This window comes from Onychostruthus taczanowskii, unplaced genomic scaffold, assembly GCF_017590055.1.
Source record: "Onychostruthus taczanowskii isolate IOZ18803 unplaced genomic scaffold, ASM1759005v1 scaffold48, whole genome shotgun sequence".
In the NCBI taxonomy this organism is placed as follows: domain Eukaryota; kingdom Metazoa; phylum Chordata; class Aves; order Passeriformes; family Passeridae; genus Onychostruthus; species Onychostruthus taczanowskii.
In genome coordinates, this window is record NW_024502347.1 from 3,140,986 (window position 1) to 3,155,032 (window position 14,047).

The window sequence follows — 14,047 nt, forward strand, 5'->3', positions numbered from 1 at the left end:
TTAAGGTTTGTGCCATTTCCAAAATGTTTTAGGTCATTCCAGGTGGTTACTTTATTAACAGCCATGAGCAAACTTTGGGTTTACCAGACATTTAAAGGCCACACACGAACCTCCATGTCTCCAGCTGGAGACATGTCCTCCACACATACACACGAGTTTACCCTGGATGAAGAGCTGCAGTGAAGTCCTCCCCAGGCTGACAGGATAGGTTGGCAAAGGCTGTGGGCAGCAGCTTCATTCCGAAGAAAAGCAATTCAGCCCTGCTGCCAAACCACCTCCTGAATCCTGCACTGTGCAGGAGGAGTACACCTGGTCTCTGCCTGGAGGAAAAAGGTTTGCAGGTTTTCTGACCCAAGAAATCCTATTGTAAAATAAATACCCATGGATGAGCCTGAAGTCATCCACTTGAAACACCTTTACTGGGTGCCCTTTCATCCAGACTAGCTGTGCAAGCCAGAGCGGGGGCTGGCGTGGGACAACACACCATGACTCTGGGGGCAAGGGTGACAAGCACCAGCCAGCTGGGCTGGTGTTCTGGAGTGGCCATCTTCACTGGGACCAGGCGGCCAACTTGTCCTTCACTGTTAGGGCAAAGGGGAGTCGCTGGAAACTTGCAGATGTATGTTCGATGGAAACGCACTAGAGGTTTGAGTGGACAAAGCCATGTTTAGCCTGGCGAAGAGAAGGCTCAGGGGTGGCCTTATCGCTCTTTACAACTCCCCGAAAGGAGGTTCTATCGGTTGAAGGTTGGTCTCTTGTCCCAGGCAACCAGTGACAGAACGAGAGGACTCAGTCTTAAGCTGCACTGGAGTAGGTTTAAGTTGGACATCAGGAGGAATTTTTTCACAGAAGGGGTGATTAGACATTGGAATGGGCTGCCTAGAGAGGTGGTGGAGTCACTATTTTTAAAGTTTTTAAGGAAAGACTGGATATGGCACTTACTGCCATGGTGTACTTGACAAGGTGGAGTTCTGTCACAGGTTGATGATCTCAGAAGTCTTTTCCAACCTAATCGATTCAGTGATTCTGTGACCTGGATTTGAGCTGCCTGAGTCACAGAATCAGAATCAAAGAATCAACCCCCCCGAGGAATGAGCTCTGATTTCGGGCCAGCGCGGAGGGGACCTCTTCAAGCCAGACCCGAGCCTCTTCCCTCACCGTGTGCCAAGGCTGGGGAGCCGAGCGGGAAAAGAATGACAACCGGCGATTTTATTTTTTGGTAAACGTGTGCTATAAGGAGGATGAAACCCGGGTGGAGCCAGGTACACAGCCATGTCGGAGCACGGTGACCGGGAGGCGGGAGCAAAGACCAAGGGCGGCGGGGCCGCAAGGGCCGGACCGGCTCCTCAGCCGCCGCCATGGCGCCCGCTCCCGCTGCGGCCCGGGCGGCGGGAGTCGGCAGGGGGCGCTGCGCGGCGCGCGGCGCTGGCGCTGCGCTGCTAGGGGGCGGCCGTATGGCGGCTGCGGCGCTGCGCCTGTGCCGCGCTTCGCGCCTGCTGCCGGCTGCTGCCGCCACGACCCAAAACACGGCCCCAGCGCCGCGGCCGCCTCCGCGCCTCGCCTCCTCCTCCTCCTCTTCCTCCTCCGCCTCCTCTGCTTCCCGGCCCTCTCCGCCGCAGCCCGCCATGCCGGCCTTCCAGTACCCCGAGGTGTACCGCGACGAGACCGCCGTGAGTAGGGCGCGGGCTGGGACAGCGCTCGGCGTGCGGCGGCCGCCGGGCCCGGGCGCGGGGCACCCGGCTCGCCATTCCCCGCGGGGCCGCCTCGGGGCGAGAGCGCCGCTCGGCTCTCAGGGCTTTGTTCGGCTGCGGCCGCGGAACGCCCGGCGTGCTCCGTGCAGAATCCCGGGTTTGTCGCGCCCGCGGGCCGCGGCGGCTGCCGGGGGCTTGTTAGGGCGAGATTCGGGCCTTTGCGCCGGTGCCTCCGGGCACATCCCGCGTGTGCGGGGCCGGCGGGGCCGGGAGCCGGTCCGGGACGGGCGGTGGGAGCGGGGGTGCGGGAGCGGCCACCGCACGGCGCATCCCGGAGATTCGGTAGCGGTGCGTGTGTCAGGGAAACCCAGGCCTCCGCCCGGGCTGCAGCAGCGTCAGCAGAGGAACAAATAGTCTATTTATATAGGATGGCACATCTGTAACATAGTCTCATCTCCCTGTGTTTCCGCCGTGTCTGGATACACAAGGGATTACAGTGTAAGTTTGGCCAAAATGGGTTCGATTTTCTTTCCCTTTCTCAAAGCACTGTGCACCGGCCAGGAAGGATTTACATTGCATTTAAACCAAACTGTTTGCCGGTATGAGCCAAAGCTGGAAAAAATCCTGAAGTATTTACTTTCATAGTTGACTGTAAGGCTGAACTGTGCAAGCCCTAGTAGCCGGTATCTAGTCTTTTCTTATCTACTGGAGGAAGGAAGCAGGTAAATTCAACCACGTGGATTAATCTTTTGTAGTTTATGTTTTGTTTGTTATTTTGGGGGTTGGCTTTTGATTTCTTAAATTACGATTTTTATATATAGTTTTATATATATATATATAAAATGCACATATTTGTGGGCAACAGTAGTAGGGAGGGCTAAACCAGAGACTCTTTATGTAGCCAGGAACCATGCTTTGGGTACATCCAGTAATCGGGTTTTATAAGTTGGCTTGAAAACCTTAAGGTTGATTGGTGGGGTTTCTTTTTTGCTTACTAATCTATCTTGTGGAAGGAATTTATGTGCATTTTTCCATTTTTCTGGATCTCTCTGTTTTTTTCTGAGAACTTCTCTGCTGCTATGGTGCCATCACCAAAGAATGGTAATACTAGTAACTCACCTGGGAACAATATATTGGTTCTCTCTTTGCTCCTTAGCACTGTATGCTTTTGTGAAATTCCAAATGCCCTTCCTTGTGCTGACTATCATTCCTTCATGGATAGAGTTTGCTTGTGTGCATGTCTTTTTTAAAATTACTGTCTTCTATAAATTCAGGTGTCAGATTACCATGGATGCAAAATCAGCGATCCGTACTGCTGGCTTGAAGATCCCGATAGTGAGGAGACGAAGGTAACCTTTCTTTGCATAGGAATGGCTGCTTTCACATGCTTCTCTTTTATAGACCAGATGCATTGGTACTCTGCTTTTGAAGAACCTGCCAATATGTTTTGAAAACTTATATAGTGAACAAAGGAGTAGTTCATGTGTAGTTCATGGCGCCAGCAGCAATGCCATTATTTTGTCCCTGTGCTTTAGTGGGGGAAAGGTTGAATGGGGCTTTGAGCATCGTGGTTTACTGGCAAATATCCCAGCCCATGGCATTGAACTAAATGATCTTCAAGGTCCTTTCCTACCCAAACCATTTTATGGTTCTATGAAAGTCTGGAATACTTGGTATAACTAGATCACAGAATTTTCAAGGTGGTGGTGGTGTCGTACTGAAGAGAAACATTAACATTTTTTTTCTCTGTGTTTGCTTGGTTGGATCAGTCAAGGGCAGCTGTAAGCAACCAAACTCCCTCCTCCAGATATGTAAGGTATATGATGTAATAAAAACGAACCTGTGGTCAGGTGGGGAAGTTCCTATCTCACTTTGGGGAAAGGAAGTGCAGAATGTGAGTTCATGGTCTGCTGCTGTTTGGTTGTTGACATCTAAGACAGATTGAGGAAGCATCCCTGGCGTAGCTGAAATGTGCTACACTGTGAAATGTAAAACAGTTCTGGTAGTGCCATAGGCCACAACTACAAAACCACACTTTCACTGTTGTCTTGGCTTTGGTTTAGTTGGACTTCCAACTTCTTGGCTTGTTTTAACACTTTGTGGAAAATAAGCTCATTTTTAGACTACAGCAAAGCCTTTTGCTGCTGTGTTAGTCATGTACAGTACCTTAACTCACTGACAGTGTAGGCAGTAATGCTGAGCTTGTTCCAGACATGAGGGATGGACAAGTGATGAAAAAGCAGGGATCATGTGGGGTTGGGTTGTACTATTCTGAACATGTGTATACTTGAATTAGGACTAGAACTGAAACTCTCAAATCTGCAATTAAATGGATTTGATAATAGACCGTTGTTTTGTTCACATTTTGATAAATTTTCCAAATTTTGCACTTGGAAGTCACAAGAACTCTAACAAATTTTTCTTTGTAATACTTAGGAAAGGTATGTGCTCTCTTGTAGGAGTTGCCCTGAGCTACCCTTGGCTGAGTATATATATGAACTGTAAATGCTTTGCAGAGTAATAACAAAGGCTGGTTATGTTAAAACAGTTGCTATTCTGAGGCTTTTTCTCAGAAAGTATACTGTCAGAGGAATAGTTATCTTGATAGAGTAACTTAGTGGAATGTAGACAGGTGATAGATTGTAGAAAAGCATGGTTAAAAAGAATTTGTGGTATGTGTTTCTTAGATGAAATTTAGTTTGATTCTTGTTTTAGAATGATAGTTGGCCTACTTAGACCATCTCTACTGGTAGTACAATGCTTTAAAAATTGTTTTGCTTTTTAAATTACCTTGTCTTCCAAAACAGCCATAGGAAGTGGCTTTACTTGGACCCTTATTCTGTACTTTCTGCTGCTAGTAAAGTCTTCCCTGGTTCAAGGTTTATGATATTTTGTCAGATGCAGATATCTACAGGTATAATAAAAATCTTTCTGTCTAGGTTCATGAAGGCATACAGTTACTGTTAGCCCTGTAGCCTGGATGGCATCTGTTTAGCTCAGTGTGGTGGGTAGAGTTGTTTACTGTGAGAGTTTCTGCTGACATATGTTCTTGTATTTTATCTAGAACAATATTTCAGTTATGTATTGTTTTTTAAACATGAGTGCAACTTCATGTTCAAAAGTGTGGAAACAGAAAGTTTCCAAACTGGACTGTATTCTTCTCCACAAAACTCTTTGAAAAATCTGTAATTCCTTGCTCCTTTTTCATACAGTCATGGCATTTCATTTCTAAATAATCTTGGAATCTTTGGTGCATACTAATTGGAAATGAGAAAAATATATTTAGTTCCTGTAAAAGCAAAATTACGAGTGATACAGTTGTGAGTGTAATAATTAGTCTGTAATGCTCTTGGGCAACGAATGCTTGTAAGGAAAAGTCTGTGTTTCTTCTTTGAATATCACTAATGAAAGCAGATGTGGTAAGATGTGTCTATGCAGTTAAAAGTGAGTAACACACAGTTCCGGTATACCCTTGCAGCAAAGTTGTCATTTTGGTCATATTATTGATGGATGAGACAAAGATGTGTGCCAGTTTCTGTTCCCTACATGTAACTGGAAAGTGCTTTTGGCTGTCTGGTACACTGGATAGTCTTACACATGTTTTTATAAGCCACCGTTTCACTGAAAGTGTCACAGGACTGTGGAAAGTTAATTTATTCGTATAGGATCCACGGTCCATATTTTTGTGTATGTGGTCTTTGAAATTCACGTGTTTCCATTTAGAGAAACCAATTCAGAAACACATAATTCTTGGGTAGATTTGATTAAGTTCTTTCACCATCTGATGGGGGGACAGTTATAGCAATACAATATGGAGGCTGCATGGCTTACCACTAGGATGTACTTTGCACATATTAATTCTTCGCCTGAAGAATTAATACACCACTAAATAGTGATAGCAGCTGGTGAGTGAGTGCCTGGTACTCTGTGCAGCCACTGGCTTTTCTGAAGATCTGTGAAGCTCAAGTTGTGCAATGTGGATTGTAGCCCTGCTGTTCCTGTGGGTCATGCCTTGCAATGAAGTTGTAACTCATATGTTAAAAAGCGTTGATCTGATTGCCCTGTGACAGATTGAGGACAGGTAGAAACAGCAGGCTTTCAAACCCTCACCTGGAAAAGAGCCCCGTGTAAGCAGGGGATGAGTGGACAGGATTTTGTGCTGGAGGTGAGAGGCTGGAATCTGAGAGTGACACTGCAGCTGCCGCTGAGACATTTGGCTGTGAGTTACAGGCACACACGGTGTCCTGTCCTATCTTCACGTTAGAGACAGAAGAGCCTGCACGTCTCCTTGTTGGCAGCTGTGATTCACCTTAAGATGCTTAGGTATTAATTTTAGGTTAATGTACCATGCTATAAATAGGGATGATGAAACACCAACAGAGCACCAGGTTTTCCATGCATACAACAAACAGCTGGAGTGGTAATGGTTTTGATCACTGTCCTAAGTGTTTGTGACTGGACCTGGAGTGTTTTAAAGAAACCAGACTTCCCAAAGTTTTCAGAGATTAGTATTTTTTTCTTAAGAACTGATCTGTGAGCAGTACTTTGGGCTTATCATGAAATACTGGCTGGGGCTAATTCTGTGTGTTATGTTAATAATATGAATAGATGATGCACATGACATTTTGTGTCATCTTAAAGCTCTTCCCAGCTCCTGAAATAATAGTGCAGTCTGTGGGCAATATTTCTCATTTATGTGAATATGAGAGTTTTTAAAAGCATGGTGTGCTTTGGAGGTTGTTACCTTAGGTTTTGGGGATTTTTTGTGTGTTTGTTTGGGTTTTTGTTTGTTTAAGGTTTCTTTGGTTGTTGGGGTGTTGTTTTGGGGTGTTTTAAGGGGAAAGGCAGGAGGACTGTCTTGTCTCTTGGCTGGTTACCCCACTGTATGCCTGCAGAGTCATTATTCAAGATATAAATTGAGTCCTATTAAAGAATTGTGGCATAATGCAAATAAGCATGTAGGATTCGTCACGTGTGACACTGCATAATATATATGAGGGAAATATGTCTGTGATGCATTGCTTCTGAAAATGTTTTCTGTAGAAAATAGGCATTTCTGCTTGAGTTTATATTTTTTTGATTGTTTTCTTTCAGGCATTTGTGGAGGCTCAGAACAAGCTCACAGTACCCTTTCTCGAGCAGTGTCCTGTTAGAGCACTGTTCAAGGAACGAATGACTGAACTCTATGATTATCCTAAGTACAGCTGCCACTTCAAGAAAGGAAAAAGGTATGTGAGGAATGTCTTTGGAGGTGGTGATGAATGTGAAGCAAGTCAGAAGCAACTATTAATTAGGAAAACAAATTAGATTTGTATTTATTTTTTTATAGTTGCGAAGTAAGAAAACTAAGCCAATGTTAACATGTGTGGTTGCATGATGCAGAGCACAAGGTCCTTCACTCTCTCCAGTTCCCAATCATATGATCTTCTTCTATTGTCTTTTATTTTATTAGAAAAATTTGTGAGTTTATCAGAACTCAGATGATTTTCTGGAATAATTATTGTAAAAGTAAATCTTCAAGGAGTTTCTTTCAGAAAGGCTTGGTCACTGTCAGTATAGGTAAATGCATATTGTCTGAAAACAGCATAAGCCCATAATGTGTGTTCTGTTCCATATATTTGCTAGAACCCCTGCTCTTACATTGGTCATTATTTGAGCAGCTGGTAGGCTTTTTTTTTGTTTAGTCATAGCTAGTGAAAAGCAGTAGGAATTCCCTTGTGAAAAACTGTTCTTGTAGCTGCAGGGTATATGGGAAATATAATTTGGCAGACTTAAAGCAACTGATGGAAAAAGATCTGGTTTTTTAGAAACAAAGAAATCCTGCTATATTCCAGTGCCTAACCTACTCATATCCCTTAATATGATTCTGTGGCTAGGTGAAGAAATGGTATTTCTGTGTCTTACCCAAGATCTGGAGACTGCAGCTGCTACTGAATTTAATGTGACTTCTTTTAGAAATACTACCAAGCTTCTAGAGAAAGGGAGTAAAGGGACTTAACTACATCTAAAGATTGTTTTAGCAGTTGAAAATGAAGTAGTGCAAACAACCAGCCACTCTTCCTCATGGGAAACACAGATAATCTTTTTCAATATTTTCAATTTGTTTTATCCTTGTTGAGTGGACACCCAGGTATGTCATATATGTGTTCACCATAATCCACAGATAATGAGAAAGAGGATAGCTTGTTGCTTAAGATTTCTACACAGATATTGAGAGGGATTTGTTTTAATGATCTGTGCTGTGAGGAAGGCACTGATACTACTAAGGAGGGAAATTCTGTACTGCATGGGGTTTGTTGAAGGTACATGGTGGGGAGTGAACCAAAGCTGTTGGTTCACTCCCCACCATGGGGATTTAATGTGAATTTTAATTGTCATGGATGCGGCACAACATGTCAGAGTATAGAGGTGTGAGGTTTAAGCCCAGAAGCAATGGAGCTGTTTAGGACAGTGCTGCATCTGGGGAAGTATGCCTTATTGAGTGAGTCAGGCAAAGCTTGTTAGTGTGTATGTGATGCTCTTGCAGATGTAGCAGGTGACCAGGTCTGGTCAGTGACTGCTCTGGATTCTCTGACCCATTCTCCCTGTGCAATGCAAACATGTCTGGGTGTTGTTCCCTTCAGTGCTGTTAAGGCTTAATGTTGCAGAAGGGCTGGCAGTGATAAATACAGTCTCTGCTAACAGATACAAATTCTTAATTTGATGCAGCTGACTGTCCTCCAGGAAGAGCATTTGTACCAGGAGCTTGATGTGCTTGTAATTTATGACACTGTACTTTGACTTTAATTGATATCTTTTTAGTCTTTCTGAGTGATACTCTATTTCTTGGCATGTGCTGGATTTAAATTGGAGCAGTTCAAATATAATACAAATATAATAGAAAAGCCCTATGTTTTGGTGTGTGAGGCGATCACTACCAAGTTAAATAACAGTCAGTAAGGTGTGGGGTAAGGAACTATTCTCTTTGAAGAATTTTCTGAACTTCTCATGACACTTAGAAATCCTTAAATTTAACTACTCTGGTTTTCTGATGAAGAATAGCTGCTAAAGGTCAGTGTCTGAAGAGTGTTCTTTAGAGTCTGCAGAAGGGAGGGGTGCCCAGGGAGGTGCTGTGTCTGTCTGATTGCTTGACCTTTGCTTCCCAGCATGTTACCCAGCATTTCAGAGATGAAATTGGCAAGAAAGTGGCTGATCAAATAGAAAACTACTTTTTTGTTCTATTTCTTTTAATCTTTCAGTTTTGCACTTGCTGAACATTACTGTTATTACTTAAATGTATTACTAGCTGATATTGTTAACCAGGCCTTTGTGAGTATATTTTCCCCTTCTGGCTTGACCAAGTTCCCATGTTTGTACCCAAGTACTTTTCAGTCTTAGGGAACATATGAACTTATATTTAGATTTGAATGTTGCTCTGTAAATTTCCCTGTTCCCCCTGGTGGCACTGCTGCCTGGTTTTTTAAGTCATGTGTTTGTATAGTAAAGTACTATGAAAATAGGTGTTAATTTCTGTGAGCTCTGTGGTGTCTTAGGATGTGAAGAGTATCACTCACTAAAGACAGCTCTGTAATTGTCTGTTCCTATAACTTTTTCAAATACACATTTGTAAGGACATTTAAACTGTTTTGGTTTTATTTGATGTGAACATAAGTCTGTCACCTAGTATGGGTTGAAAGCAGCTGTATGAATGACAAAGCTGAGAACATAAGGGATGGGAACCTGTGCCAGTGCTTGTAAAAGAGAAATGCTGCAGCTGCCAGAGTTGTTTGATATAGACAATTATGTGGAGTTTATAGTATACTTAGAATTCTTTGAAATGCACTGTGGCAAATGAAACTTTTATTTTTAAAGGATATTTTGGATGCATCCTAGCCATGACTCCTACTCCACTGTGAAATTTGTGTTTCCGTAACCTATTCATCTGTTTTTTATTCACTTCGTGACAGCTTTATACAAGGTTTTTTGTGCTTGCCTAACTGAAAATCAGAGTTCTTCCTATTTAATTTTTCCCTCTTGTGTTCTTTTTAGGTATTTTCACTTCTACAATACCGGGCTCCAGAATCAGCGAGTTTTATATGTACAAGATTCCTTGGATGCCGATGCCAAAGTTTTTCTTGATCCAAATAAGCTTTCTGATGATGGCACCGTGGCCTTACGAGGTTAGTGAGACAGCAGTTCCTGCTGAGTAAGTCTCAGTTTTCAGCAGAAGTTGAAAATTCAGTCTTAAGTATTTACAATAGCCCTATGTGAATTTGTGTGGTGTGTCAGAGGAACACTTCTAAATCTACATTGTATCCACAATTAACTTGGTTTAGTTACCAATGCTCTTTTTCACAACTCTGTAACAGGTTTCCAATGAAATGAGAGCAGCTCTTAAGGCTGTCCATAGCAAGGAAAAAAAGTTTATGTATTTATATTGATTAGTTCTCTTAAAATTGCAGCTTTAACACAAACCATCAAGTTAAAAGTAAGAGACTGTGAAGGAACATATCATTAACTTCTATGATCACAAAATTGTTTGTGTTCACTAGGGCTGTAATTCTCTTAGCTGTCAATTTTCACACTCCCTACTTACTCATTTTTAGAAGCAGACTCTTGGACCTAAAAGTCTGCTAAGTCTTTTCAAGGACAGTTAATAAAAACAGCCATCAGAATTAGTGAATGTTTCTCTAAAAGTGACCTAGCTGAAAATAATCAATATGGCTTTTTTTTTATGGCCTTAATCTGTGTATATTACATTCATATAATCTCTGTGTATTTCTAGAAGTCTTACAGCATAGTCTTCTTCCAAATGCACTTAGAAAACCAACAGCTGTGTAACAAGAGGGAAAACTGGTGTTGATTAATGATTGATTTAAGGGCAAGGAAGAACTGATGGGCTATCAAGTGGAAATCACCAGTAAAGCCCTGTCAGGGACTGTGCTACGATTGGCAGTGTTCATATGCTGAACATACTAGAAAAAGGAGTGAGCAGTGAGATAGCATTGTTTGGTGTTACAAACAAAGTTACTCCTGGTTGAAGAATGACTGAAGAGTTTCAGGAAAACCTTAATAAGAATTTAGGTGGGCAATAAATTAACAAGCAGAAGTCTTTGTGCAGATAAATTAAGTGATACACAGGGGACAAACAATCCTAACCTCATTTATGGAGGAATGGATGGCGTGAACTCTTGAGCTCATGATGACCTCTTGGGAACAATGCTTGAAGTGTAACACATAATTCCATGAAAATGTCAACTTGGTTCTTGGGGGAAGCTGAAAGAGTACATCAAATAACAATTTATTTATCAGGAAGAAATTTCTCCCTGGAAGCATTCAAGAAAAACTCAGTGCTGAGATTTAGTTGACAAGGTGGTGATCAGTCAAAGATTGAACTCTTGGAGGTCTTTTCCAACCTTCATGATTCTGTGATCCTATGAAACAGAGAACAAAACAAGGAGACACCATTACATTAGCAACCCAGGAGTTTATACTGTACCATTGAGAACTAAATCACACCAACACCAGTCTCCTCAGGGGGGCTCTGAAATACAGGTTGGAGGAGGGCAATAGGAACAATCAAAGGAAAAACTGGATTAATCAGCTTGGAAAAGGGACAATTCAGCAAAGATATTAGAGGTCTGCAGAATCATTTGTGGCACAATAGGATGGAGAGAAGGAATAAGGTTGATTCGTCATTTTTCTATTACAAGAATGAGGGAATATCAAATAAAAGCAGTGGGAGTCAGGTCCCAAACAAACAGAAGAAGGTGATGGTTCATGCTGCAAGATTGTTAGCAATGGATGGTGGTGGTGGAAAAAAGCGAGCTGGACATAATCAAGGAGAAGGGAGGCATTCAGGAGTATTAGCCAACTACTGCCTGGAAAAGGAGTCTGCTAAGCTAAATATGGTTGGAGACGATAAGAATATTTGAGGGAAATATTGCATGTGCTTGCATTGTTCTTGCATTTATTCCTGCATTTTGTTCTTGTGCTTGCATGGCTCAGTATCAGCACAGGCTGGGGAATGAAGAGATTGAGAGCATCCTTGCTAACAAGGACTTGGGTGTCCTGGTGGATGAGAGGCTCGACATGAGCCAGCAATGTGAGCTTGCAGTCCAGAAAGTGATTTAATCCTGGGCTGCATCCAAAGCAGCATGGCCAGCAGGGCAAGGGATGGGATTCTGCTCCTCCACTGGGCTCCTGTGAGACTCTTCCTGGAGCACTGCATCTAAATCTAGGTCCCCATTCTAGGAAAGACATGGACCTGTTGGGGGAAGTGCAGAAGAGGGCCATGAAAAGATTAGAGGGCTGAAGCACCTCACCTATGACAAAAGGCTGAGGGAGTTGAGGTTATTCAGCCTGGAAAAGAGAAAGCTGTGGGATGACCCTGTAGTAGCTTTCCTGTACCTAAAGGGTGCCTACAAGAAAGCTGGAGGGGGACTTTTTACAAGGGCATGCAGTGATAGGACAGGGGAGAATGGTTTTAAACTGAAAGAATAGGTTTAGATTAGATATTATGAAAAAATTCTTTACAGTGAAGGTGGTGAGGCACTAGAACAAGTTGCCCAGAGAAGTTGTGGATGTCCCATCCCTGAAAGTGTTCAATGCCAGGTTAGACAGAGCTTTTGTCTAGTGGAAGGTGTCCCTGTCTACAACAGGAGGGTAGGAACTATATGATTTTAGAGATCCCTTCCAACCAAACCGTTCCATGATTATGTGGTTGTTCTTACTTTTGTAGGTATCACACTGTGGTTACTCCTGAGGACAACTAGGTGGAATTATGTTCTAAATCAGTCTTGCCACTCTTACATTCTTATGGGAGAGAATATATTGGTGTGGCACAGCTTTGCCTCTCAAAACTATCATGTCTGTGAAATGCAACTTTTTCTTAGGTTGTTTTTGGGTAGATACTTTCAGGTCTGTACAGGCCTGTGATAATTCAGTCTCTTTGCTTGACTTGATTTGCAAGCATGAATTTGATCTTCATCAACTAAAATGGAAGCTCTTTATTCCTCACTGTTTGGATAAAGTGAAATATATATCACAGGTCTTAGCTGAGAATACTGGTAATTAACCATTTGCATGCTAGTGGTAAAGTTTCCCAGTTACTTCAGTTTTCAGGTTTTTAAAGGGTCTAGTTTTCAGTGACTCAGTTTTTTTAAGTGGCATTTGCACTATTTCAGATACCTAGCTTGAATCTTTGTTAGCTTGTTTGGTACTATTTCTTTCTTAAAAATTCCACTCGAGTTCTCTACCTGTGTTCGTTTTCGTTTTCTAGCTCTTCCTGCCAAGCTCAAAGCAGTAGAAGAAATGTGATTCAAACCATAATTGGTTGGGCATAAGTTATGTTACTGAACATGGATACTTACTGAGTATCTGTGCCTAAACTGGGATCTGTGAATTAATTGAGAAGTCCACAGAGAATGGAAAAGTGGTGTGAATCTCAAGTGATAGCAGATGTAGCGTCTTGCACTGTTTTTAGAAAATAAACCTTCTTTTAGTGTTTGGTGAACAGTTTCTTTAACTAGCATCCCAATTTAATCTCTCTTCATTTTGTTTGTTTCCGATTTCCTAGGTTATGCATTCAGTGAAGACGGTGAATACTTTGCATATGGCCTGAGTTCTAGTGGCTCTGATTGGATTACTATCAAGTTTATGAAAGTAGAAGGTCCTGAGGATCTCCCAGATACACTGGAGAGAGTTAAATTCAGTTGCATGGCATGGACCCATGATGGAAGAGGCATGTTCTATAACTGCTACCCGAAACAAGATGGGAAAAGTGATGGTAGGTATGACCATTCTAATTGCATGCTATGTGGAAGCAAAATCACTTTTGCAGTGAATTGGTGCAACAATTAGCGCTACAAATCTGTATTGAAATAAGGGGCTGTATTGGTTGTGCAATTAGAGATCAAATTATGTCTGGTATCGCCAAAGCCTATGTTCAGTTAATGTGAGTCACTTTTTGTCTGCCTGCCCCACTTTTTCTCAAAGTTTGCTGCTCCCTTTCTTTTTCTCTGGGATGCTTTACTTAGGTTTGTATTGCTTACAATATTATTGGTGGTGGTGGCTAGAATTTGATGTCTGATGGAAGCTTACTTAGGTCTTTCCCCTTATGCATTTGTGTGGGCATAGATAAATTGCTTTGGGAGATTGACCTGATGAATAGCAATGTGAGGCATAAGGGTTTTTTTGTTCAACCAGATTAATTCATGTGTGGTTCCCAGCAAAGCAAAACAAAATGTTTATGCTAGCAAAATTCAAGGAGCACTGCACAAAGTGGAATGAATTGCGGAGGAGCATCATTGGGGAAGGAATTTAGCAGCTATTATTATAAGGCAGAGCTGCTGAAAAGTTTCTTTTGGAGATAATGC

At 42.4% G+C, this 14,047-nt stretch overlaps 1 protein-coding gene across 1 annotated transcript in view; it reads left to right on the forward strand.

The window, feature by feature from the left end:
• Window positions 1-1,447: 1,447 nt before the first annotated feature.
• Window positions 1,448-14,047, forward strand: part of LOC121341389 (prolyl endopeptidase) — an 85,025-nt gene continuing 72,425 nt past the window's right edge. The window contains exons 1-5 of the mRNA XM_041414851.1: window positions 1,448-1,670; window positions 2,966-3,040; window positions 6,786-6,919; window positions 9,720-9,850; window positions 13,249-13,458. Coding sequence (XP_041270785.1) covers window positions 1,455-1,670; window positions 2,966-3,040; window positions 6,786-6,919; window positions 9,720-9,850; window positions 13,249-13,458 — 766 coding nt within the window. The 5' untranslated portion in view covers window positions 1,448-1,454. The remainder of the gene's footprint in view (window positions 1,671-2,965; window positions 3,041-6,785; window positions 6,920-9,719; window positions 9,851-13,248; window positions 13,459-14,047) is intronic.